General features: G+C 32.2%; 2 protein-coding genes, 2 long non-coding RNA genes and 1 pseudogene across 5 annotated transcripts; 2 read left to right on the forward strand and 3 right to left on the reverse strand.

Moving 5' to 3' along the window:
• The first annotated feature begins 232 nt into the window (after positions 1-232).
• Positions 233-2,179, forward strand: LOC105646839 (UDP-glucose iridoid glucosyltransferase-like; annotated as a pseudogene).
• Positions 1,994-4,795, reverse strand: LOC105646784 (Alpha-L RNA-binding motif/Ribosomal protein S4 family protein). The gene is made up of 4 exons (XM_012232720.4): positions 4,529-4,795; positions 4,300-4,407; positions 2,962-3,036; positions 1,994-2,566 (listed from the first exon to the last, which is right to left on the reverse strand). The coding sequence occupies exons 1-4, from the start codon at positions 4,660-4,662 to the stop codon at positions 2,335-2,337; spliced, it is 549 nt and encodes a 182-aa protein (XP_012088110.1). The 5' UTR covers positions 4,663-4,795; the 3' UTR covers positions 1,994-2,334.
• A 2,315-nt stretch (positions 4,796-7,110) lies between these two features.
• Positions 7,111-9,674, reverse strand: LOC149497101 (uncharacterized). The gene is made up of 4 exons (XR_016320458.1): positions 9,285-9,674; positions 8,931-9,068; positions 8,159-8,240; positions 7,111-7,344 (listed from the first exon to the last, which is right to left on the reverse strand). It is a non-coding gene; the product is annotated as an uncharacterized LOC149497101 (long non-coding RNA).
• A 4,752-nt stretch (positions 9,675-14,426) lies between these two features.
• Positions 14,427-16,991, reverse strand: LOC149497102 (uncharacterized). Its single transcript, XR_016320459.1, has 4 exons — positions 16,601-16,991; positions 16,247-16,384; positions 15,475-15,556; positions 14,427-14,660 (listed from the first exon to the last, which is right to left on the reverse strand). It is a non-coding gene; the product is annotated as an uncharacterized LOC149497102 (long non-coding RNA).
• A 3,139-nt stretch (positions 16,992-20,130) lies between these two features.
• On the forward strand, positions 20,131-23,660 carry LOC105646783 (O-fucosyltransferase family protein). Of its 2 annotated transcripts, none has more exons than XM_020684378.3 (8): positions 20,131-21,039; positions 21,352-21,419; positions 21,544-21,632; positions 21,725-21,890; positions 21,998-22,287; positions 22,373-22,577; positions 22,664-22,824; positions 23,104-23,660. In XM_020684378.3, exons 1-8 carry the CDS (start codon positions 20,748-20,750, stop codon positions 23,348-23,350), a joined length of 1,518 nt encoding a protein of 505 aa, XP_020540037.1. In that variant the 5' UTR covers positions 20,131-20,747; the 3' UTR covers positions 23,351-23,660. The 2 variants fall into 2 exon arrangements, with proteins under 2 accessions (XP_020540037.1, XP_012088109.1); XM_012232719.4 differs by having other exon boundaries at positions 20,133-21,039; positions 22,667-22,824.
• The last annotated feature ends 693 nt before the right edge of the window (positions 23,661-24,353 follow it).

A 24,353-nucleotide genomic window follows, 5' to 3' on the forward strand; every position in this document is an offset into this window, starting at 1 on the left:
ATTTTGTCATAATATACAACGTTATTTCTGTATTTTTAATAATCCGTAGTTTTGCCTTCTCGTTTTTTTCTCTCAAAACATGAGAATAAAATAATAACATATTAAAATGCTTCAACCTGAATATTGATAACATAGGCAAACGGCCAGCATGCAGTTCGATTTGTTCATCATTAACAATGACCCAAAGCATCGACTTCGAAATTAACAACGAAAACTCCAACTCATGCTCACGTATAACCACCTCTTCGAGTAAACTTCCAAGTTCTGATTTTACAATTTTCCTTTTTTGTAATTTTCTAATTAAGTTCTTACTTTGCAAATGTAGATAATAACTTAAAACATTGCATTTTCATTACCTGCAAGTGTACAATTTCTGCAACCAAAACTTTCACCGGAAATGCAAGAACAGAAACAAAAACAGAAACGTCGCCGTCTAGTGCTGGTTCCATTTCCACTACAAGGACACCTAAACCCAATGATTCAGTTAGGATCAATTCTTCACTCCAAAGGTTTCTCCATAACAATTGCTCATACCAAATTTTAATTCTCCAAACTCATCCAATCACCCTCACTTTAGCTTCCTTCCCATATCAGATGGCATATCACTCCCTATTCTCTTCTTTAAAAACTTCATAGCCTCTCTATCAACCCTTAATACTAACTGTGAAGCTTCACTTGAGGCATCAGTAACTGAGATGATTCAGAAGCAGGTGGAAGGACAAGCCCAAGATGATGTGCTGCCATTGCCATGCATCATATGTGATGGACTAATGTATTTTGTTGCAGCAGTAGCTCAATCTCTAAAGCTTCCAAGCATCATATTACGCACTAGGTGTGCTGCTAATTTATTAACCTACTATGCATTTCCTGCTCTCCCAAAACAACGTTATCTTCCTGCACAAGGTATGTGTGCGTGTGTGTGCGCGCGCGCGTGTATATATAAGACGTGATGAAAGATGAACTGACAGCACTGATTTTTTATTCCTGCTAACTAAGAAACAAGAAACCTCTGCAGACTATTAACCATTTCTTGTATCTAGCAGATTCTAAATTATTAGACCTTGTGCCTGTGTTAAATCCCCTCAGATTCAAAGATCTTCCAGCTTACGGTTTCAGCTTTAGATGCCTTGTTATGGCAAATGAAAAATCATAAGCAACACAAGATCATCCTTAGCCATCATACGGAATACAATGGATTGCCTAGAGCAATCATAACTATTAGAATTGAAAGAGCAGTGTCAACTTCCGTTCTTCACGATAGGCCCTATGCACAAAATTGTACCAGCCTCTTCTATCAGCTTACTAGAAGAAGAAACTAGCTGCACATCTTGGCTTGACAGGCAAGCTGCAGACACGGTTATCTATATAAGTTTAGGTAGCATTGCTGTTATCAATAAGAATGAGCTAGCTGAAATGGCCTGGGGACTAGCCACCAGCAAGCAGCCATTTTTGAGGGTAGTTAGGACTGGGTCAATTCGCAGTTCGAATTGGATTGAGCAATTGCCAGGTGGATTCAGAAAAGCTGTTGGAGATAGAGGTTGCATTGTAAAATGGGCACCACAAAAGGAATAAAACATGCTGCTGTAGGTGGGTTTTGGAGCCATTATGGATGGGATTCAACAATGGAGAGTATATATGCGAATGGGTTCCTAATGATGTGCAGACCGTGTTTTGGGGATCAAAAGGTCATAGCAAGATATGTTAGTCATGTATGGAGAGTAGGCTTGGAATTGGAGAATGGATTGGAGCAACGAGAGATAGAGCGAGCTATTCGAACCCTAATGGTTGATAAGGAAGGGGAGGAGATGAGGCAGAGAGCAATGGACTTCAGAGAGAAGGTTCAAGTTAGAATAAACAAAGGTGGTTCTTCATAAAATTCCTTAAATGAATTAGCTGAATTTATAATGTCTTGTTAACATCATACTTGCCATTTGCCATATTAACCAAATAAGATGAATAGTTGTTCAGTGTTTCCTTAAAATAAAATGCGAAATTATGAATCAACACTCCAAAAAAATATGAATTTGCAAGTGATGTCTAACTGTATAACAATGGAGATCGTTATTACATATCATAAAGTCAATTTATCTTGAAAAGTAGAGGATAGATTTGTCCACAGAGCCGCTCCTAAGTCCGACCCATTTCAATAAAAAGAAGTAATATTTAAAAAAAAAAAAAATACATTAACCAGTTCTTGTGGAGAGCTTTTAACAACAATGTATAACTGTCTCTCCACCACTCAGCAACATTTATACATTATGCTTCGAACAAAAATGTTATAGCATTAAAAAGAACCCATATAGAGCAAAGGGAAAGAAAAAATCAAGACTCTCTTCAGTTCATTGCATCATAATCATCCAATTTCTCATTGTACTGGAGCACCTTTCTCTTTATCTTGGATGTATCTACCCAAGTGACAAAATCTTCCATATTCCTGGTTACGAGGAATGCTGGGTCAGTAACTGTATCTGGACCAACTCGAATGTGACCCTGCTCAATGTATGTGATGGCTTCTTTCAAATGCTCAGCAAACTTCAATCGCACCATAACATTTGAAAGCCTCCGTCTACAAGCAATGGAGTCATTTTATTATTAACCAAAAAAAAAAAAAAAAAAAGAGTATCCAGAAATAGAAAGGCAGGGATCTGACAAGAACAGTTACAGATTGGACAGAAGTCAAATCTTTTAATGAGTCAAATCTTTCAGTATTGCAGTAACAGTTACAAATAACCTTAGTTGCAACTCAGATAGACAAATTGCAACTCAGTTTGTCAAAGGAACTCAGCAGAACAGCCCCCCTAACATTGGGACAGGGGCGCCTCTTCATAAAGGGGCGCATACTGACAAGGCCCTAATGACTTCTTACCAAAACACAGGTAACCACAAAGTTGTAAAACCATTTAAGGGGACTGACAGTTGTGTGAGTGAGTGTGTGTGAGTGAGAGAGAGGCATTTGCCTACCGGCAAAATGATGACACTGATAATCGATCACACAAAGCCAAGCTTTTCCTGCTTGATATTACTCCCATGTTATAGCTGCCATTCACAAACAAGTAACAAAAATATCAAACTTGATAGTAATTATAAATAATAATCACTACATGCAGAAAGAGAGAGAAAGAGAGGAACAACCAGATGAAACTAATTTCAATATTATAAACATACATAGTTAATTGGACCAAATTCTCGTCATACAATGCTCAATGGAGGAGTTATTATTGCAAAGAAAAAGCATTCTTGCCTTGTCCTGCAACAATGAAGTTAAAGTACAGGAATCGAGTTGTCAGTAACCTTGGCTTTAGAATTGAGTTCTGGGATGGTTTGCTGATGATCCTAGTCACAGAATCTTCTGAAGTTACCTACTCGCATGGATATATCATAATCAAGTTTAATATGGTATGAAATAAGGTCTGGATGGGTTTTGTTTTGCTTCCCTAGTTTTTTACTGTTTAGTTGGATTGTTCCTTTGGGTAACCATGTGCCACTTGAGCTATCTCAGGTTGCAGCCTCTTGCTTCATCATGTTTGTAGGATTTTCCTATCCCATAGAATGGTGGAGATTCTGTAACCAAGAAATAAGGTTGTCCCATCGAGTTGAACATGTGACCAAAAAGCTCTGTAGTCTCTATTCCTAGATAGTCCGGATGATACTGCAAAAAGTACTTTCAAGCGTTTTGATAATCTTTTTATAGCAGTTAACATCTGAATTTTTATACTGGTTACTTCTTTCTTGTTTTACTTGGCATAAGTCTAGTTATTCATTTATATTTTTATTACATTCTTTTATTTTATTTATTTGATTCATTAAAAATATCTTGGATGATTTACACACAATAAGCAATTTGCAAATCCAACTCGTGCAAAGATAACTGCTGTCAAATATTCAAGCTTCTGCTTTTATCAAAAACAAATTTAATCAAAATACTAGAAGACTTACTATTTAACAATAGCTGCTAGCTGTAAGGGAAATTATTTCATATATCAAAAACAACTACATGACACCGACTTATTTGGTGCCATTTCACTGTTATAGAGTTGAGTGAAAATATTTCAAACAAAGAAAAAGAAAACAGCAATTGGCTATTCATCTTAAAGTAAACTGCATAAGAACACACAAGTCACTAAAACAAAATACTAGCACTGAGATTCTAGTAATGCAAACAAAATCAGCTGAAACGTACAATTAAACCATTACAACGCTATTCATAAAATAAATAGTAGCCCTAATTATGAATCTCCCATAAATTAACAAGAAAATTCAATTAAAAAACCATTTAATAAAAAGTAAAAGAGAACTCACAGCTTCTCCAAAAGCATATCTGTCATCTCAATACGATAAGAGTCTCTGGCATCCATTTGCTTCAATATGTTGACCAACTTCTGCACCATCCGACACATACTCGAATACCTAATTTCCCAAACTTTGTTCAAAAACCATAACCAAAATTTGGAGAAAAAAAAAACTAAAACAAATAAACCTAATTCAAAAACCAATATGAAAATCCATTAAAGAACACAAAAAAGAATACTTCTTGTAGTCGTCACGCTCGCCTATGTGGTAGCGTTGCATAACCATTGCTTCTCTGTGGCCGCCCTCTCTCTTCCATTGCAAGAAATTTACTTTCTTCAGTAGCTTTTTCTCATGATAATCAAGCCGCCTCATTCTTCAATCCGTTCAGAAACCAGAACTGTTAAGAGTTTCGAAAGTATGTCAAAAACCCTACAGAAATCCTAGGTTTTTCAAATACAATGAATCTTGATTTCCTGAAGAGGGAATGAAGCGCTCTGTTTGTGTCTGTAAAAACTACAACCTTAATACAGATGGGCTCATGACTTTGCTTTGAAGAATTGTTGGGCCACTTAATTTGAGACCCATTTGAGCTATGATTAGCGGGCTGAGCCCATATAAAAATGGCCCGCAATACTTCCCAAACACCAAATTTTAATATTGGAGGATATATTTTTTTTAATATATATTTCCGCATTTGTACTGAGATGTTATAAAGTTTTAGCATTATTCGACAAAAAATTTTCATATAATGTATATTATTCAGTGAAATAGCCTTTATACTGGTGTTTAAATTAATAAAGTGAATATGAAATGTCACTCTTTGTAACGTTGTTTATATTAGTGTTAAGCAAATCATTAAATGTTATTCTTTCTAACGTTGTAATAAACGTTTTGAACAGGCAACTATTAACAGAGGTAACAACTAAAATCTCCTCAACATTGCAATAGTAACTTCATAGCTGAAAAACAACTAATTTGGCTTCGTCTGGAATGTATATAACACTGTGGATTACATAATTGGTGAAAACACTTACGGTCGGAAGAATTTTCACTCTTCATATAAACGAGAAGACCAACCAAATAAAGAAGAAGATTATTTAATAAATTTTGAGCCTACTCTTTTAACTCATTTAATAAATGAGTCAAGCTTTTAAACGAATCAGATTTTTTTTTTTTCTTAAAAATATAAATTCATATTTTGTCGGTCTGAGCATAACCCAATTTACTCAAAACATTAATCACTCATCTCTGTATTAAATTTTATCCTGTTTTGATTTTCAATAACATGAAATTAGTTGATCTTGGTAGGTGTGAAATATAGAGGGTCATTGAATATATCTGTAATAATAAAGGAGGAGACAGGCTGTGAATAGAATGAAGTTTTGCTTTATGAATAGAATAGGAACTGAAAGTGTACCTGTTTGTAAGATGTTGGGAAGGGAACAGAGAAAGCACATGTGAGAGTTAAAGAAAGCAATTTAAGTCGGTGACAGTGCTTCAAAAAACCCATTCCCATCTCTCACTCACTCATTGCTCAAATCAATTAATTTTCAGTTAAAAAGCAATGCCCATATTTTTACTTCCTTTCCTTGTCTATAAAGCTTCCTTCTTCTATTTCCATGATTGGATTCAGAAGCTAATGAGTACTTCTTATGATCAGGCAACACACTACTGGACTTGTACTTATGATTCCTTTCCTTTTTTCACTTCTTATTCCGCAAAATTAACTGTTATAATAACTTTTAATTGTTGGTTATTTAAATAATTTTTCGTAAAACGCTATATAAATTAATTTTTTTGAAACGATATAATTTCTAAAAATTAATTCAAAAATTATATTACCGAACATTATAAAAAAAAATAGCATACTACTAAAAGTTACCAAAGAAGTTGTTCAACTATTGAATTTTTGACATAATTTCTTATATATATATATGTATGTTGAATTGCACATTCTATTCTCGTAATTATGTAAATTTTTTCCTATTTTCCATGGTTGAAGACTTGAAGGTTTTTTCTTCCTGCGGCTGATGTGGATAACAAAAATCAATCACGGGCTTTTGTCACAATTGCAAACTCCAAAAGTCCTAATCACTTTAGTTATTAAAAAAATCATTAATTAATATTATATATAAGCAATTTGGCATGGTTGAACATTGTTTTTCTATTACACCTTTTTTATATAGATAATGCCCTGTCTGAAATTCTAATATTTTTTTTTCTTTAAATATAAACTTCTGTTGTACAAAAATAAAGAAAGAATGGATTTTGATATGGAATCAATAAGAAAAATTACTTTGAATTTTGCAGTTTGTTACAAATCTACCGTATACATTTATCTTTTATCATTCAAAGATAAAAAAATTTAATAAATTATGTGGTTTAAATCTTTATGAATTTAAAATTTAGCCAAACGTGATCCTTTAAATTTAAATGATGTATGCAAAAATTGAAAAGAAAAAGAGTAATTGCAAGAATGTGCGAAGTCTATCTATATGCCTAAAATATGGATAATTGTATCGATATGCAAAATTCATAGTATTTTATATCCTAAATAATTAATCAATTTATAATTCTTTAGTAATAATCTCTTATTATAATATATGTCACTATAATTAGTATTAAGGTTAGATTATAAGTTTTTAAAAACTAATTTTTTTTTTAGTTCATAATTAATTTAGAGGCATCAAAATTCAAAAGTATCAAAATTTTATTGACAATGCTTTAATTTCTATATGTGTCACGACCCATTTCCATGGACCGGACCGGCACTAGGACCTGGGTGGGCTTAAGGCCCCCGAAGCCCGTAGTAAGCCTAACTTATTTAAATCTCACTTTCTATTCATAATTATGGATTCAGGCCCATTAACATTTTATACATATGCATCCAAAATGCAGTTCATATATTTAATATGGACTTTTACTATTTATTTACAACCCAACTGGAATACAATTGCGGAACTCTACCTTTACATTCACATCGTTATTTCTATCATTAACAATCTTCTATAATACGTGTTTCAACTCCATAGGGCTTTCCCTTCTTTCTATTACCTGGAAAAAAAATAGTAGGCAGGGATGAGCGCCAAACTCAATGAGTAGGGTTAGATAACCCTCTCACCCCATACAATCACACAAATGCTAAAATATTTTAATTTGGTCACTCGTTTAGTTATATGATCATGCAGTTTGTCACACAAATGGCAATACAACAGCAATCACAATTATTATCACCTTCATATAATCACATCACGTGGAAATTAGTCAATGGCACCACCTGAATCCCCAGCGAGCCGTCCTCACACATGGCTCGCCCTCTCATACATGTGCACCAGGGAGCCGATCCCCCATACGGCCAACTGGTCTAATCCTCACTGACCAGTCCTCTCATTGTTTTTTTCCATTCTCTCTTTTCTTTTCCATACCAACAGGAGGCAACCCGGTGGTCTCCATCCAATCTAGATCATCAAGTGCTCACAACAGGAGGCCACCCTGCGGGCTACAATCAAATCTAGATTATCAGGTGCGCAACAACAAGAAGCCATCCTGTGATTTTCCATATAATCCATATCATCAGGTGCACATGGGGGCGCCGATCTCCCATTTTCCCGGCCGACGGTCAAATTCCATATCATATCATATTCAGGATCCATATCACAGACCGTCCTCACAAACCCATGGTGGTCCACGTCATCCTAATTCCACACAAACAAGGCACAGTATATTCATAGCACAAGTAATCAAACAATTTTTAATATCAACGAATAGTGCATCATAATATGGCAATTCAACAAAATAATGCATGATAACATTTAGCCGTGAATGCATGAATGCAGGCGGATGATGCTAGTTATCTAACACTACTCACAGTTCTTTATTGTCCTTTAAAAGGACTGCCTTTTTAGCCACATGCTTCCAGCTTTTGTCCTCGCATTTTGTATTTTATAAGCCTTTAAAATAAACAAGAAAATTCTAAATAAGAATTTTAATTCAAAAACTTATATTTCACATTCGTTTATTTATTTTGGCTACCGGTCATTTAATTCACTTGTTATATATGCATATATATATCTAGGTTCCCTCATTTATATAAATAACTATTCTAATTTATAACCTTCAGATAAAATCTCTAATTATTCGGTGAGAAATATTATATAATGATAATTCTAATATTGTATAATATTTCTTAATACCTCAAATTTTCGTCGTCACTACTTCTTAAGAATAACTAATTTAATTCTTTATTAAGTGTTTTATTAAAAATTCGACAGCATTTCCTCTATAAACTGGACTATCCAAATTTTTTTCAAATTTTCACAAATCCACACACACAGCCCATCCATCGGGCAAATTCATATCCACTAATCCCGTCCGCCATATCCATCATTTATTCGGTCACTTAATTCACATAATCCATTATAATTAGTTGTTCTATAACTATTTATTTGTTAATAAAATTCCTAAAATTTATTATTAGCTAGGAATATATTTTTTTTTTGTACCAACCTTATAGTTATAATTAATATTCATAAAATCTATTTAATAATATTTAATTTAATTTACTTAAATACTTAATTAAGTTCATTAATTAATTAATTCAGAATTTATTCAAAAATTGCGGATTAAGCTTTAGAGTGTACTGATTTAAAATCAAAATTCATTTCCGTGTTCCGCACGAAGAGGAGAGCATTCTGTCCCTTGAAGTCTCGCCGGAGTCTCGCCGGCCGGTCGCCGGACCGCCGCCGCCGCCACCGTGCACGGTGGCCGGAAAATTTAACCTTCACCAAAATTGACAAACAATACATCATTTTATTCGTTTCGATGAGAGGATCACTAATATGTGTTCAAATCAAGGTGGGTCTGAACCAGTTGGCCGGAAATTGGGCGGAAAGGTTCGGTGATACCCATTTTGGGTTTTCCGATTCCGGCTATTACAGTCGACGAGGAGGCCATCAAATGAAAGAGGAAGAAGAGAGGAGTCATTTGGTACTCACCTTGTGTCCAAGGCTTGCCTGAAACGGCGTGAATTGTCGGAAAAAGGTGTCCAAAACTTCAAGCTCTTCCCCTTCAAAATAGACACAATTTCAGTTCAAATCTAAGCTATAATCTTCTTCCTCACGTTGAGTAGATATTTTTAGAGTATTCATTTGCTGAATTTGGTGGCCGGAGGAAGGAGATCGAAGGAGAGGAAGGAGGAGGAGGAGGAGGAGGCCACGCTACTGGAGAAGGAGAAGGAAGAAAAGAAAAGAAAAGAAAAAGAAAGAAAAAGAAAAGAAAAGTGGGCCGATCCGGTTCGATTCGAATCGGTTCGGTCTGATTCAGTGATTTGGTCTCATTTCGTTTGGTTTTTCGAGTTTTCCAATCGATTTTCGGATCCTTCGTGTGGTTCTCGACAAATTAAATTGATTTTTTAGGTCCGGTTTTATTTATTTTGATTATTTTAGTTAGGTTCTATAACATTCCTTCAATTTACTTAATGTTAATATTAATAATCATATATATATATATATATATATATATATATATATATATATATATATAAATTTTTTTTTTTTTTTGATAAATTTCGATAATGTGTTTTGGGCTTGAGCCCAACTTCGTAAACTTGGGCTTGAATTGAGGCTATTTTATACTTGCAGTCCACATGATTAAAATTTCTGATTTTTGATTTAATAAAAATTCAAAAGTTTCGAAAATAAGAATTCGGGGTATTACAATCTCCCCCCCTTAAGACAATTCGTCCTCGAATTGAATCTAGTGGGAAAGAATAAGAATGGATGCATGGGGAATTTGAAAGTCACAAGAAATTGCTTCCACTACCAAGGAGACAGCTCAAAAGCGAAAATACAGATCGAGGAAAGGCAGTGAGTGGGGTATTCGGGTTGTACTTCTACAGCCAATTATCATATTTAGAATAAAATTTCGTTCAAGCTACATAGTACCACCTAGCTGAAGCTTATAAGGAGTTTTATTACATTAATCTTCAATACTATCATCGTTCGGCTATTGGAATCTTTAGAAAATCGTTCTTTAAATAAAAATCTTATAATTAACCGAGTTTTTCAATAAAATGCTTAATATATATATCTATGTTCCCCAAGATTATTTAATTTCATTTGAAAATTAAATTTTATTACCCATTCCTTTATGAAATCCAAATATATAATGTAAAACAAATTTGAAATTTAATTTATTTATTATAAAACTTGATTTATTTAATTTACATATGTTATGACTAAATATTTGCTTAATCAAAGTTGAAAAACTATTACTATAATCCAAAATTTTAAGAAATTTTTTTTTTTTTTTTTTTTTGTAATTCCCATTGTTTATAATATCGCAGGGTGATTCGAGCTCACTCTATCAGTTCCTTTTTTTTTTTTTTCACGACTTATCCGATTACTATTGTTTCAATCTAATCTTTATTATTTTCTTAAGTCCCGATCTAACGCTTTCTTACAATTTCGACATCACACCAATTAAGAAAACATCAATAACTCAATTTCTTTCACCCAACTCTGCGTCAACTAAATAATTTATTCGTTTCCATATGAAAGTTCAATTTATGCCTTAATTATGAAATGATAGCAAGGCCCTAATTAGCCCTTATAATACTTAAGCTAATCGTTAAATTTTTCCATCCAAGTTTTAAAATATAGTATCAATTTATTTATCTCATCCTTACTTATTTATGTCTAGCAAGGTATTTATAATTTCCTTAAATTTATCCATGTAACCTTATCATTTCTAGTTTCTCAGGTTAGCACACTGCCACCTGGTATTATTATCTAGACCTCGACTGAGTTTTGGTCCTTCCTCCTTTCGCTGACATGTCAAAATTTTTATCCATTACCTTACGATTCACTTCACTAGCTTCTTTTATTCTCTTTTCTGTAAGGATTTAAATTTATTAATTGTCATACTTATTGAAAAGCCTGAAGAAATTAATTGCCACATATTTCCATTGAACTCCAAAATATCCTCTAGAGTTAAATACTTTTCTTATGATCTCATAAATTACCAGAAAATTTAAATTTTCACATCAAATCTCTTTAGTTATGATTTGTCACAATTTACTACAGTTAAAAAGGTATAGTACTAAAACTTTCAATTCTAAATGTATCTATTTCTAAGTTTTCTTGATTTGTATTTCTTATTCTTGAGAAAATTTCCATTTTAATGAGTTCATTTATAATAATAGTCCACAACACTAATTATCTCATATCAGGCATTTCATCAAATGTGTCTACTAAAGATTTTTGAGTAATTTAAGAGTCCTCATTTATTCATATTTCCACTATACATTGTTTCACCGTTATAAATTATTAGATTAATTGTTTATTCAAAATTCGACTAATGAGTTGACAACTACAGCCTAGATTGACCATCCTATGGGTAACTGACTATTTAAAAACTTTCAAAATAATTTTCCTTTCCAACTTTTAAAAACATCGGCATGTCACTCACACAAAACCTTGAAATTCTTTTAATAGAAATTTGCATTTACTTTTATTTTAAACCAATCTCAATCGTGGTATAAAAAATATTTTTATAAAGTTTGAAAATCAACACTCATTGTATTTTCTAAAACCTTTTGGTATTTAACAAAAATGAATTGTCTATCTCCACGAGGACAATCCTTAAATCTTCTAGTTCCAGTCTACTGTTACATATTTCATCCCTAAATGATCCTCTTAAACCAAGAATATTCTAATCTCCATCATTACTATTCCTTTCGCTATTACTAGTCTCTCAAGTAGATTGGTCCACACCTTAAATTTTCCCAAAAGTTATTTTCATTAGTGATTTATATTTATATTTATATTTATATTTATATTATTATTATTATTTTATCTTTATTTATTTCGTTACTTATTTTATAATCATTTTATATATATATATATATATGTATATTTCTTACATCTGAATTTTACTTCTTTCCCAATTTGTTTCTAATTATTTATTCTAGTATTTCACAGTAGATAAATTAATTGATCATCATTGGCTTTTCTATTATTTAACATCCCCCTAGTTCTATCCAAGTTCTTTAGTTGTTTGATTCATTTTAATCTTTCTTTTATCATTCATGTCTCCTTAGTGTACCCAACCTCATTTAAGTCCTATCCCTGAAAGAGTTTAATGCTGGGTACATGAATCTATGGCGTGAAACTGTTATTCTACACAAAATTTAATTCCGTCGTCAGGTCATTATTTCTTGAATTTCTTATTAAAATTTTTTTTTTTTTCTCTACTTCATCATTATGAGTTATCTTTGACCTTTATTCTCTTCCAAATTTATTAACTTTTATTTTATTTTATTTTATTTAGCACCTCGATCTAAATTTGTACTTAATTCTTTAAAGCAGGTTTTATACACGTTTCTTATCATTACCTTAGATTAATAAATGGTATTAGTCCTTTCTACATAACTCTCTACCTAGATACATCCAATTTCCTTAATTTATTAAGCTTCCTACAGCATCCACGTTCCTTTCCCCATTCATTCCCCATTATTCATCATCTTCTACATTCATTTTATTATAATAGATTTATGAACTTAGTCTAGCCCTTTAAGCATCCTACATGTGCTAGGATCTTAATTATATAATATCTAATACACTTACTACACTTTCACCTTATAAAATTTTAGATTATACCAACTATCCCTTAGTTACACATTAGTTCCATAAGTCTATTATCGATTCAATCTAATTGCTCATTTTATTATAAAAGATTCATAATTATTTCATGACTTGTAATTACTTCTATTAACTATTAGTCAATCTTTTCCATATTAATCAAATTTTCGATTCAAACTTTTGCCCAATTATTTACCAACCAATTTTACTTTTAATTCTATATTAAAACACCCAAAATCTTACCCTTCATACTAGTTGTGCAAAGGAAGTTTTACCCATTTCCTTATTATATTCTGCCTCACCTCAATATGACCTATCCAGTTAAAAATTATTTTCTTCATATTTAATCACATAATTAGTTTACCTTTGTCTTTTATTTTAATTTCATTGCTCTATTTAAATTCTATATGTCGAGATTCACCTCAATCAATACTTTTTAAGACACAAATTATTGTTTCCACGTCTAACTCTATTTAATTTTTCCAATAAGTCTCTATCCTCCTTAATGTTATGCTTAAGTAAGTTACAAATTTTCTCTTTACATCCTTAAGTTTCGCTTGGTTAATTGAGGATTTCTTGTCTAGTATAACTATTTGTCCTAAATCCTTCTTTTGCTAACCCTTAATTTAATGTATATTACAATTTTCACTTTTTATTCCCTAACAGTAACATTTCTAGAATTTAATCTATATCTTAATTGAAATTTTAATTCAAATTCATATTCTATACCATTTATTATTAATTTATCAATATTAATTTCTATAGACCTAATTTAGTCCTCGGGATAGACAATATGATAAAATAAATCAAACATGCAATCATTGTAAATAATTTAAATTCTAAAATCAGATAAATTTTTTGACATGCCGACAAAACAATAAAACCAAACAATTAATTGCAACTTCAAAACAATTTCCAATAAGCAAATAATAAAACATGTTTCTCAAATCATAGTTCAAATAAATTTACTTTCTTATTGTCTTTAAAACTCCGAATTCTTTTCTAAATAATTTCAAATAATTTTTTTTTTTTTTTTTTTTTTTTGAAGCAGTGTCTCTTGTCGAATCATGGTGTACTGGGTGATCAGGCCATTACACCAATTTCCAACTGATCTTCTGCTTCAAAATAGATGGAGGGGATTTAGCAAAACTCGAAATGTTTATTTTATAAACGTCAGTTACCCGGACCTTTTTATGATTTACTATTACTTATATACATTTAATTCTCATCCTAAGTTTCATATAGATTTCCTTCCATCCTCGTGCACGATGCGTCCACCGGCACTAAAATGGAATTCAATCCAGACTACACCTCCTTTGTTGGTTACGGCCGATCCCAACATAGGAGCTCTCTATTTAATTTCCTATGTTCCGCAATTGATTCCTAAGGCCCGACTTATGCTCTGATACCAACTTTGTCACGACCCATTTCCATGGACCGGACCGGCACTAGGACCTGGGTGGGCTTAAGGCCCCCGAAGCCCGTAGTAAGCCTAACTTATTTAAATCTCACTTTCTATTCATAATTATGGATTCAGGCCCATTAACATTTTATACATATGCATCCAAAATGCAGTTCATATATTTAATATGGACTTTTACTATTTATTTACAACCCAACTGGAATACAATTGCGGAACTCTACCTTTACATTCACATCGTTATTTCTATCATTAACAATCTTCTATAATACGTGTTTCAACTCCATAGGGCTTTCCCTTCTTTCTATTACCTGGAAAAAAAATAGTAGGCAGGGATGAGCGCCAAACTCAATGAGTAGGGTTAGATAACCCTCTCACCCCATACAATCACACAAATGCTAAAATATTTTAATTTGGTCACTCGTTTAGTTATATGATCATGCAGTTTGTCACACAAATGGCAATACAACAGCAATCACAATTATTATCACCTTCATATAATCACATCACGTGGAAATTAGTCAATGGCACCACCTGAATCCCCAGCGAGCCGTCCTCACACATGGCTCGCCCTCTCATACATGTGCACCAGGGAGCCGATCCCCCATACGGCCAACTGGTCTAATCCTCACTGACCAGTCCTCTCATTGTTTTTTTCCATTCTCTCTTTTCTTTTCCATACCAACAGGAGGCAACCCGGTGGTCTCCATCCAATCTAGATCATCAAGTGCTCACAACAGGAGGCCACCCTGCGGGCTACAATCAAATCTAGATTATCAGGTGCGCAACAACAAGAAGCCATCCTGTGATTTTCCATATAATCCATATCATCAGGTGCACATGGGGGCGCCGATCTCCCATTTTCCCGGCCGACGGTCAAATTCCATATCATATCATATTCAGGATCCATATCACAGACCGTCCTCACAAACCCATGGTGGTCCACGTCATCCTAATTCCACACAAACAAGGCACAGTATATTCATAGCACAAGTAATCAAACAATTTTTAATATCAACGAATAGTGCATCATAATATGGCAATTCAACAAAATAATGCATGATAACATTTAGCCGTGAATGCATGAATGCAGGCGGATGATGCTAGTTATCTAACACTACTCACAGTTCTTTATTGTCCTTTAAAAGGACTGCCTTTTTAGCCACATGCTTCCAGCTTTTGTCCTCGCATTTTGTATTTTATAAGCCTTTAAAATAAACAAGAAAATTCTAAATAAGAATTTTAATTCAAAAACTTATATTTCACATTCGTTTATTTATTTTGGCTACCGGTCATTTAATTCACTTGTTATATATGCATATATATATCTAGGTTCCCTCATTTATATAAATAACTATTCTAATTTATAACCTTCAGATAAAATCTCTAATTATTCGGTGAGAAATATTATATAATGATAATTCTAATATTGTATAATATTTCTTAATACCTCAAATTTTCGTCGTCACTACTTCTTAAGAATAACTAATTTAATTCTTTATTAAGTGTTTTATTAAAAATTCGACAGCATTTCCTCTATAAACTGGACTATCCAAATTTTTTTCAAATTTTCACAAATCCACACACACAGCCCATCCATCGGGCAAATTCATATCCACTAATCCCGTCCGCCATATCCATCATTTATTCGGTCACTTAATTCACATAATCCATTATAATTAGTTGTTCTATAACTATTTATTTGTTAATAAAATTCCTAAAATTTATTATTAGCTAGGAATATATTTTTTTTTTGTACCAACCTTATAGTTATAATTAATATTCATAAAATCTATTTAATAATATTTAATTTAATTTACTTAAATACTTAATTAAGTTCATTAATTAATTAATTCAGAATTTATTCAAAAATTGCGGATTAAGCTTTAGAGTGTACTGATTTAAAATCAAAATTCATTTCCGTGTTCCGCACGAAGAGGAGAGCATTCTGTCCCTTGAAGTCTCGCCGGAGTCTCGCCGGCCGGTCGCCGGACCGCCGCCGCCGCCACCGTGCACGGTGGCCGGAAAATTTAACCTTCACCAAAATTGACAAACAATACATCATTTTATTCGTTTCGATGAGAGGATCACTAATATGTGTTCAAATCAAGGTGGGTCTGAACCAGTTGGCCGGAAATTGGGCGGAAAGGTTCGGTGATACCCATTTTGGGTTTTCCGATTCCGGCTATTACAGTCGACGAGGAGGCCATCAAATGAAAGAGGAAGAAGAGAGGAGTCATTTGGTACTCACCTTGTGTCCAAGGCTTGCCTGAAACGGCGTGAATTGTCGGAAAAAGGTGTCCAAAACTTCAAGCTCTTCCCCTTCAAAATAGACACAATTTCAGTTCAAATCTAAGCTATAATCTTCTTCCTCACGTTGAGTAGATATTTTTAGAGTATTCATTTGCTGAATTTGGTGGCCGGAGGAAGGAGATCGAAGGAGAGGAAGGAGGAGGAGGAGGAGGAGGCCACGCTACTGGAGAAGGAGAAGGAAGAAAAGAAAAGAAAAGAAAAAGAAAGAAAAAGAAAAGAAAAGTGGGCCGATCCGGTTCGATTCGAATCGGTTCGGTCTGATTCAGTGATTTGGTCTCATTTCGTTTGGTTTTTCGAGTTTTCCAATCGATTTTCGGATCCTTCGTGTGGTTCTCGACAAATTAAATTGATTTTTTAGGTCCGGTTTTATTTATTTTGATTATTTTAGTTAGGTTCTATAACATTCCTTCAATTTACTTAATGTTAATATTAATAATCATATATATATATATATATATATATATATATATATATATATATATATACATTTTTTTTTTTTTTTGATAAATTTCGATAATGTGTTTTGGGCTTGAGCCCAACTTCGTAAACTTGGGCTTGAATTGAGGCTATTTTATACTTGCAGTCCACATGATTAAAATTTCTGATTTTTGATTTAATAAAAATTCAAAAGTTTCGAAAATAAAAATTCGGGGTATTACAATATGTGACTAAATTTTGGTTATATTTGATTATTCTTTGATTTTGCAAATAAATTAATTACGCAAAAATATCAAGATAAAGTAAGTTTCGAAAAAAATAATATATAATTCATCAAGATCTTTTTCAAGCGGAAAGATCTTATTAATTAATTAATTAATTATGGTGACAATACAGAAAATGGGTTTGTTAGTTAATGGATTTGTACCAGCTGAAAATTCTCCAAAGTTAGGCAAATGAGAGCATAACAAGTTCAAAGCCAACCACTAGAAAATTTTACTTTAGATGTAAACTAATATTTTTTTTTTTACCAATTTATACATATAATCATAATTAAAGATTGCATTAAAAAAAAAATCAATAGATTTGCTTTCTATTGCAATAAGAAAATATAGACACCTCCACCACTTGACAGGATTGCCTTTTTATGGTTGAAATGTACAGGTTAATTAGTATTTTCTACCTCTTTCATATTAGGGATTTTTCTTGTATTTTAGGTGAAATTTCCTTTTGGTAGGAGGATAATCCACATCTTCTCACTATATAATTGATATCTATACATACACACACATATACTTCTTTTTATTTTAATGTATTAATTTTATTTTTTATCAATTAAGTGTTTGAATAAATATTTTTTTTAATTAAATCCATTTGATAGAAAATTTTTTATTGAAATTTGTAATAGATATATAATTTATCTAAATAAAAATAATACAAGTAAATATCAATTTATTATTTTATTTCTCTTATATTTTTAGAATGGAAATCTAAAATTTATTAAAATTTTCTTTCTATTCAAAGAGAAAATCAATGAAGACAAGAGAAAATTTAATAAAATGAAAAGTATAATCATCTAGAGAAATAAATGAAGTTTAAAACAATGCGAATTAGTTCTATTTGACATTTCAATAAAAAATTTAAACCAAATACAGATACATTTTAACAGCTAACAGCTATTAAATCAGATAATTTTATCGAATTAACCTGTATAACTAATTAATATGATATTTAAAAATTAACAATGTGATATGATATCCCAAAGATAAATTAATGGCATTTGACATGTTGGTTCTATAATGCATGTCAATCAAAATTCACCAGCAAACAAAAGTTTTTAAAGCAACAATCTTTAGGTCTTACAATAATGGTTATGTCTCCTTCTCTCTCTGGAAATGGTGATTTGTGAAGTTGTAAATAGTAACAGTAAATACTATTTTTTTCTCCATCTCTCTCATAGTGATATTGAAATATTTTTTTTCTCCATCTCGTTGAATATGTCGCAGATTGATTATAAATCCATCGGTGAATATTAAATTTCTGTTATTTTAACATTAATCGTAAGAGATCGTAACATTATCGCAGTTTTGCAATCAAAATAGGACGGCCACAAAAGTCGGTTGCAAAATTGCGTTTTTTTTATATTATTAATAATATCTACCACAGTAGAGAGGCATTCACATAATGCATACAATATTTCAATGTCCAACAAATTTTATTTCATTTTATAATGATTTGTGTTTATTAACAAATATTATGTATACTAAAAAAAAAAAAAACTAGTGATAAAAATAGATATGGTCGAGTTTAGAATTGAAGTCCCGAAAGCGCAAGAATTCATGTAAATTCAAAAATTAAAATATTTTTTCATTTTAAATTACCAGTTATCCAAACCTATCTTATCCTTTACTATAATCAAAACAATAAATTTTTTTATTTAAAAAAAATATAGATAATATACATCCTTTAACTATAAAATTTTCAGCTGGGCAATCCATAATATTATTTTAGCCTCCTAATAATATTTATTTATCATTTACGAGTTCTTGAAATAAAATATTTATTTATATCAATATTTTTATATCACATTAAGCCTACCGTGATTTGTCAATGTTAATGATCAAAGGATAAATCAAAAAGGCCATGGGCATTTGCGGATGTGACAACCATGGAAAATTCTCCAAATTGCCACGTCATCTGACAACCTCATCGAAAATAAAAATTCTGAGTCACAATCCCTCACCTACTTCTTTAATGATCAAGGTTAAAATTAAAATACTAATTAAAAAACATAAAGGAGAAAATAAAACTAAAGGAAGAAGAAACAACTTATTAGTTTTAATTTAAATAATTTTCAAAATTGAACAATGTAAACAAATATTCGTCATTCAAAAATGTGATAATGATAAATTACTGATTTATATATACATAATAATACTAATAATGATAAAAATGGATGGCTTAAGAAATACAAATAGTTAAACTTTGACTTTTTTATTATTATATTTAAATGACGATTTAGAAAATTAAAATAATATTAATTATTTTGTTTCAATTTTATCATTATTTAGATATCTGTATTAAATTTTATTTTAAGTAAATGAGCATTAATTAAAGGACAATTTAGTCAATTGCCTTTATTTTTTGAGAAGAAAAAATTATAATTTTATTCCGATATTTTGTTATAATACATAGCATTGCTTTTGTATTTTTAGAAATTCTTTGTTACATTATTATATACTTTAGTCAATTTTTGTAAAAAAAAAAAAGTTATTTTTTGAAAATTAACTAATCTATGGGTGTATTTACTAAGTACAAGGGATATGAAATTTGAGGGGATAAATAATTATTTTTTCTTAGTAAAAACTACCAACAAGTAAAACCAAAAAAAGAAAATTAAAAAAAGAAAACAGATCTTTCTATTTCGACAATCTAAATATGGTAAAGTTTTTACTTTCTACCTTTTACGCGGCAGTAAAAATTGCAGACTACATTCACGCCTTAATTGGAGGCTCTCTTTTTTCTCTCTCGTACATTTCAGCTGCTTTTAAAACGTTAGCCTCTCCCTCTCTCTCTCCCTCCCTGTGATTTCCCGACTAGTTTCCAGGCCATTCTCGCCGGAATCTCGTCGGGAAGCATATTTCTCTAGCTAATCTTTCTTTTCTATACTTACTTTTTCTTTTACGCTTAAGTCATTATTATACAAGTGACCACAATTTTTTCTTTTTCTTTAAGAGATTTTTCGATACAAGTTTATTCTGAAATAAGGTTTTTTTGTCACGATTTAGCAAAGATCATTGCTCATTATTTCTGGGTTTTTGGTTTGGATATTCTGTTGCAGTTGTTTTGGAGTTGTATGATAAGGTGACAAGATTAGGTGATTTTGGAGATTAAAGTAACAAGAACATGAAGCTGTTGGTTTTACTTTCATTATTTTAATTGCAAAGTTTATATAATCAAGGAAAGGTTTTATAGTTTTAAGGCTTTCTTGATTATCTTAATCAAGTTTAAAGAATCTCATTGTCTCTTTTAGAGATGGGCTTATTAAATACTTTTTAGCTTCCTTAAATTTTGTTGAATCTTGCATCTGTTCTTTAAGGGGTTTGTTTAAGTGGGTTTGGTGAATTGGAGCGAAAGAGAAAAGGAAAATGTTAAAAATGTTGAAGACGGAGAACTCTGTTAAAGAGTGGGAGGTGAAAGTGAAGCTCTTGGGAGATGGAAAGGTTGATAAGTTGAAGAATTCAATGGTTTCAAGGTCTCCAATGAAACTATGGATTTTAAGGGCAATTACAACTGCTTTGTTATGGACTTGTGTAGTTCAGTTAATGGCTTTGGGAGAGATGTGGGGGCCAAGATTGTTAAAGGGTTGGCCTTCTTGTTTTAGTCAATCTGATGTCCACCTATCTTCTATTCCTCCCAAAGTTGTTCTTCCTCCAAAGAGTAAGTTCAAGATTCTCTTTATTCATTTTGTTACTGGTTATTTTTTTTCAGGAATAGAGTCTTTGACATTAATTTAGGTGGACTCATTCTATGTGATAAAAATTTGCCATATATGCTAAATTCTTTTAATTTGTCTTCATCTTACATTAGAGTAATATGATTATCTTGGTTTCTTATAAACTTTTAATATTCTTTTTTTTATTATTATTATATTTAAGTAAATTGTTTGTGTTATATGTTTTTTCCCTTTCTGTTTGATGGAAGTATGAAATTCTGGTTTTATAAGTTCTTAATTTGGTAATTGGCTTGCAGGGGTTTATAAGAATAATGGGTATCTTATGGTTTCCTGCAATGGAGGACTCAACCAAATGAGAGCAGCAGTGAGTTTCTACCTACTCTAACCAAATACCATTAGCAATATGAAATTGCTTTGATTCTCTGTGGTCTTATCTTGTTTTCTGTCTCTATGTTCCATTAATTATTACTTCTGTATTTATCATGCAGATATGTGATATGGTTACCATTGCTAGATATCTAAATGTAACTCTTATTGTCCCGGAGTTGGATAAAACCTCATTTTGGAATGACCCAAGGTATGCTACTTTATCTATAGTCTCATCAACTGTTCCCAATTCAACCTAAAAGTTTCTTCAATTAATTACCTGATCATTTCTTTATGAGGCAGTGAGTTTCAAGACATATTTGATGTTAATCATTTCATCACTTCCTTGAAAGATGAGGTTCGTATATTGAAAGAGCTACCGCCTAGAATCAAACGAAGAGTTGAATTGGGGATGTTCTACTCACTGCCGCCAGTTAGTTGGTCAAATTTATCTTACTACCTACATCAGGTTAGTTTGCTATAATTATAAAGAAACCATTGGCCTTTCCATTTCCCTTTTGCTTATGACATATTTTTGGACTAATGCGACTAATTTTCCGAAGTGTTTGCCAACAGATTCTTCCTCTGGTGCAAAAGTACAAAGTAGTCCATTTGAATAAAACTGATTCTCGTCTTGCTAACAATGGACTACCTCTTGAAATTCAAAAGTTGCGTTGCCGTGTAAATTTTAATGCTCTGAGATTTACACCACAGATAGAGGAGTTGGGTAGAAGGGTGGTTAGAATGTTGAGGGAGAAAGGCCCCTTCCTTGTCCTTCATCTTCGATATGAAATGGATATGTTGGCGTTTTCCGGCTGCACTCAAGGTTGCAACAGTGAGGAGGTTGAGGAACTGACCAGAATGAGGTAATTCTCTCTTTATTACAAACTTTGAATAATATGAACCAATTTGAAGTATAATTAACCGTAGAGTTTTTTTTTACATTGTTAGATATGCTTACCCCTGGTGGAAGGAAAAAGTTATAAATTCTGAAATGAAGAGGAAAGAAGGTTGGTGTCCTTTGACGCCTGAGGAAACTGCTCTTGTATTAAGCGCACTGGGAATTGATCATAATATTCAAATTTATATTGCTGCTGGAGAAATATATGGTGGAGAAAAAAGAATGAAGACTTTGGCAGCAACCTTCCCAAATGTGGTAGGTAGAATATAACAGCATACTTTTTACATTCGCATGTGACTTGAAAATAGCATGTGACTTGAAAATAACATACCGATATGAAGCAGGTTAGGAAAGAGACTCTGCTGGAATCATCAGATTTGAAGTTTTTCCAAAACCACTCATCCCAAATGGCAGCATTGGATTATCTTGTGTCACTGGAGGGTGACATATTTGTTCCTACATATGATGGCAATATGGCTAAAGTAGTGGAAGGCCATCGCAGGTAATGCATTGCATATTTGGATTGTATTTGATTTACATTCTCAACTGATTTTGCTTCTTATATCAGGATTTAGTTATTGCTATTAAAAATGAACCATATAAAACAAGTTTCTGTTGTGATCACCAACCTTGCAAAAGCATAGATTTCCCACCCATTATTTTGGAATAAACTGCAAAATGGTGATATTATTGTGGTTAAATTATTTAGTTCTTTCAAGTTGCTTATAAAAATTGAAATGTCAGTCTGAGATGGTGTTTCTTGTGTGTCATTGACTTTTAGATTTTTAGGCTTCAAAAAGACAATCTCATTGGACAGAAAGCTTCTAGTTGGTTTAATAGATCAATACAACAAGGGATCATTGAGTTGGGATGAATTCTCTACCACTCTAAAGCAAGTTCATGCAGATCGAATGGGGAATCCGAAGACAAGAGTTGTCATACCAGATAAACCAAAGGAAGAAGATTATTTCTATGCAAATCCACACGAGTGTTTGCAACTGTTAGATGAAACATGGAGTAGCACATGATCTTAGTCATGCCAACAAGATGGTCATCCTTGTACTCAATTCCTATATGCATATATCGAAGAAAAATGGCCTAATTTATCACATGGAGGCTTAGGCACGGAGGATTTCATTCTGTTTGTCAAGCTAAACTTGAAAGAGCTAACTGCCTCAAGCCTGGCTCTTCTTCGCAGCATGACCAAAAGTATTTATAGTTATTTTTTAATAACCAGAATGTGTATAGTGAAAAAAGGCGCAATTATCGATGCTAATATCCAGTTACCTGGATTGTAAAGAAGGATAATGGAAAATTTTCCCCATGGGGATTTTGAGACGTATTGTGCATTTCTTCTCTATAATTTTTCAGCATCAAACGCGTAATGACTTCTTTCTGTTTCTCTGCTTTCAGTTGAATATGGGATGTAAATTGAAATGGTAACCACAAAATAGGTGTATCCTTTCATAGCTAAACATAGCATTCACAAAATAGGCAATTGAGATTAACCCAGAAACCAAGAATTAACTTGATAATTTTGCATACATAAAAATGCAGCCAAGCTACATCTTGAGACTTCATATATTATTTAGATGCCATAGTTGTTGAACCTTCAAGAACAATAGGCTAGTGGTTTGGTAATAAAATTCTAATGAGTGCATAATCGTTCCAAGTGGGTTAGGAGACGAAGAACATGTATTTCCTTCCTACAGTATTTAGTAAATCACTAAATGCGACAACTTATTTTATAACGTAAAAGGTATTAAAAGTATTCAGTGCACTTAACACCATTCCATAATCTACATTAAAAAATTGGGTTACACATAATGGTGCAGTTTAAAACAATAGCTCAATCTTTACTCAAAAGACTTGAGAATTTCTATTTTCTTTTAAGTCACAACTCTTATTCCCAAGAAGTTTCAAGCAGGATCACATATCTTTAGGTTTAAGGGAGAGGGAAACTATTCAATAAACTTGTAAAACCAAGACAGAAGCATTTTTTTCTGATTACTCAAAAATAGCGTAAAAAAT

The sequence above is a fragment of the Jatropha curcas genome, chromosome 4 (genome assembly GCF_041381405.1).
Source record: "Jatropha curcas cultivar XTBG-Jc1 chromosome 4, XTBG_Jcur_1.0, whole genome shotgun sequence".
Classification (NCBI taxonomy): Eukaryota; Viridiplantae; Streptophyta; class Magnoliopsida; order Malpighiales; family Euphorbiaceae; genus Jatropha; species Jatropha curcas.

What these genes read in the sequence shown, in the direction of transcription:
- LOC105646784 (XM_012232720.4), bottom strand. Translation starts at nt 4,662, where the DNA reads ATGAGGCGGCTTGATTATCATGAGAAAAAGCTACTGAAGAAAGTAAAT. An exon ending in GATATGCTTTTGGAGAAGCT is followed by an intron (nt 3,037 to 4,299) that starts GTGAGTTCTCTT and finishes TGTGAATGGCAG; the next exon opens with CTATAACATGGGAGTAATAT. An exon ending in TCAGTGTCATCATTTTGCCG is followed by an intron (nt 2,567 to 2,961) that starts GTAGGCAAATGC and finishes CATTGCTTGTAG; the next exon opens with ACGGAGGCTTTCAAATGTTA.
- LOC105646783 (XM_020684378.3), top strand. Translation starts at nt 20,748, where the DNA reads ATGTTAAAAATGTTGAAGACGGAGAACTCTGTTAAAGAGTGGGAGGTG. An exon ending in CAGCAACCTTCCCAAATGTG is followed by an intron (nt 22,578 to 22,663) that starts GTAGGTAGAATA and finishes ACCGATATGAAG; the next exon opens with CAGGTTAGGAAAGAGACTCT. An exon ending in GTAGTGGAAGGCCATCGCAG is followed by an intron (nt 22,825 to 23,103) that starts GTAATGCATTGC and finishes ATTGACTTTTAG; the next exon opens with ATTTTTAGGCTTCAAAAAGA.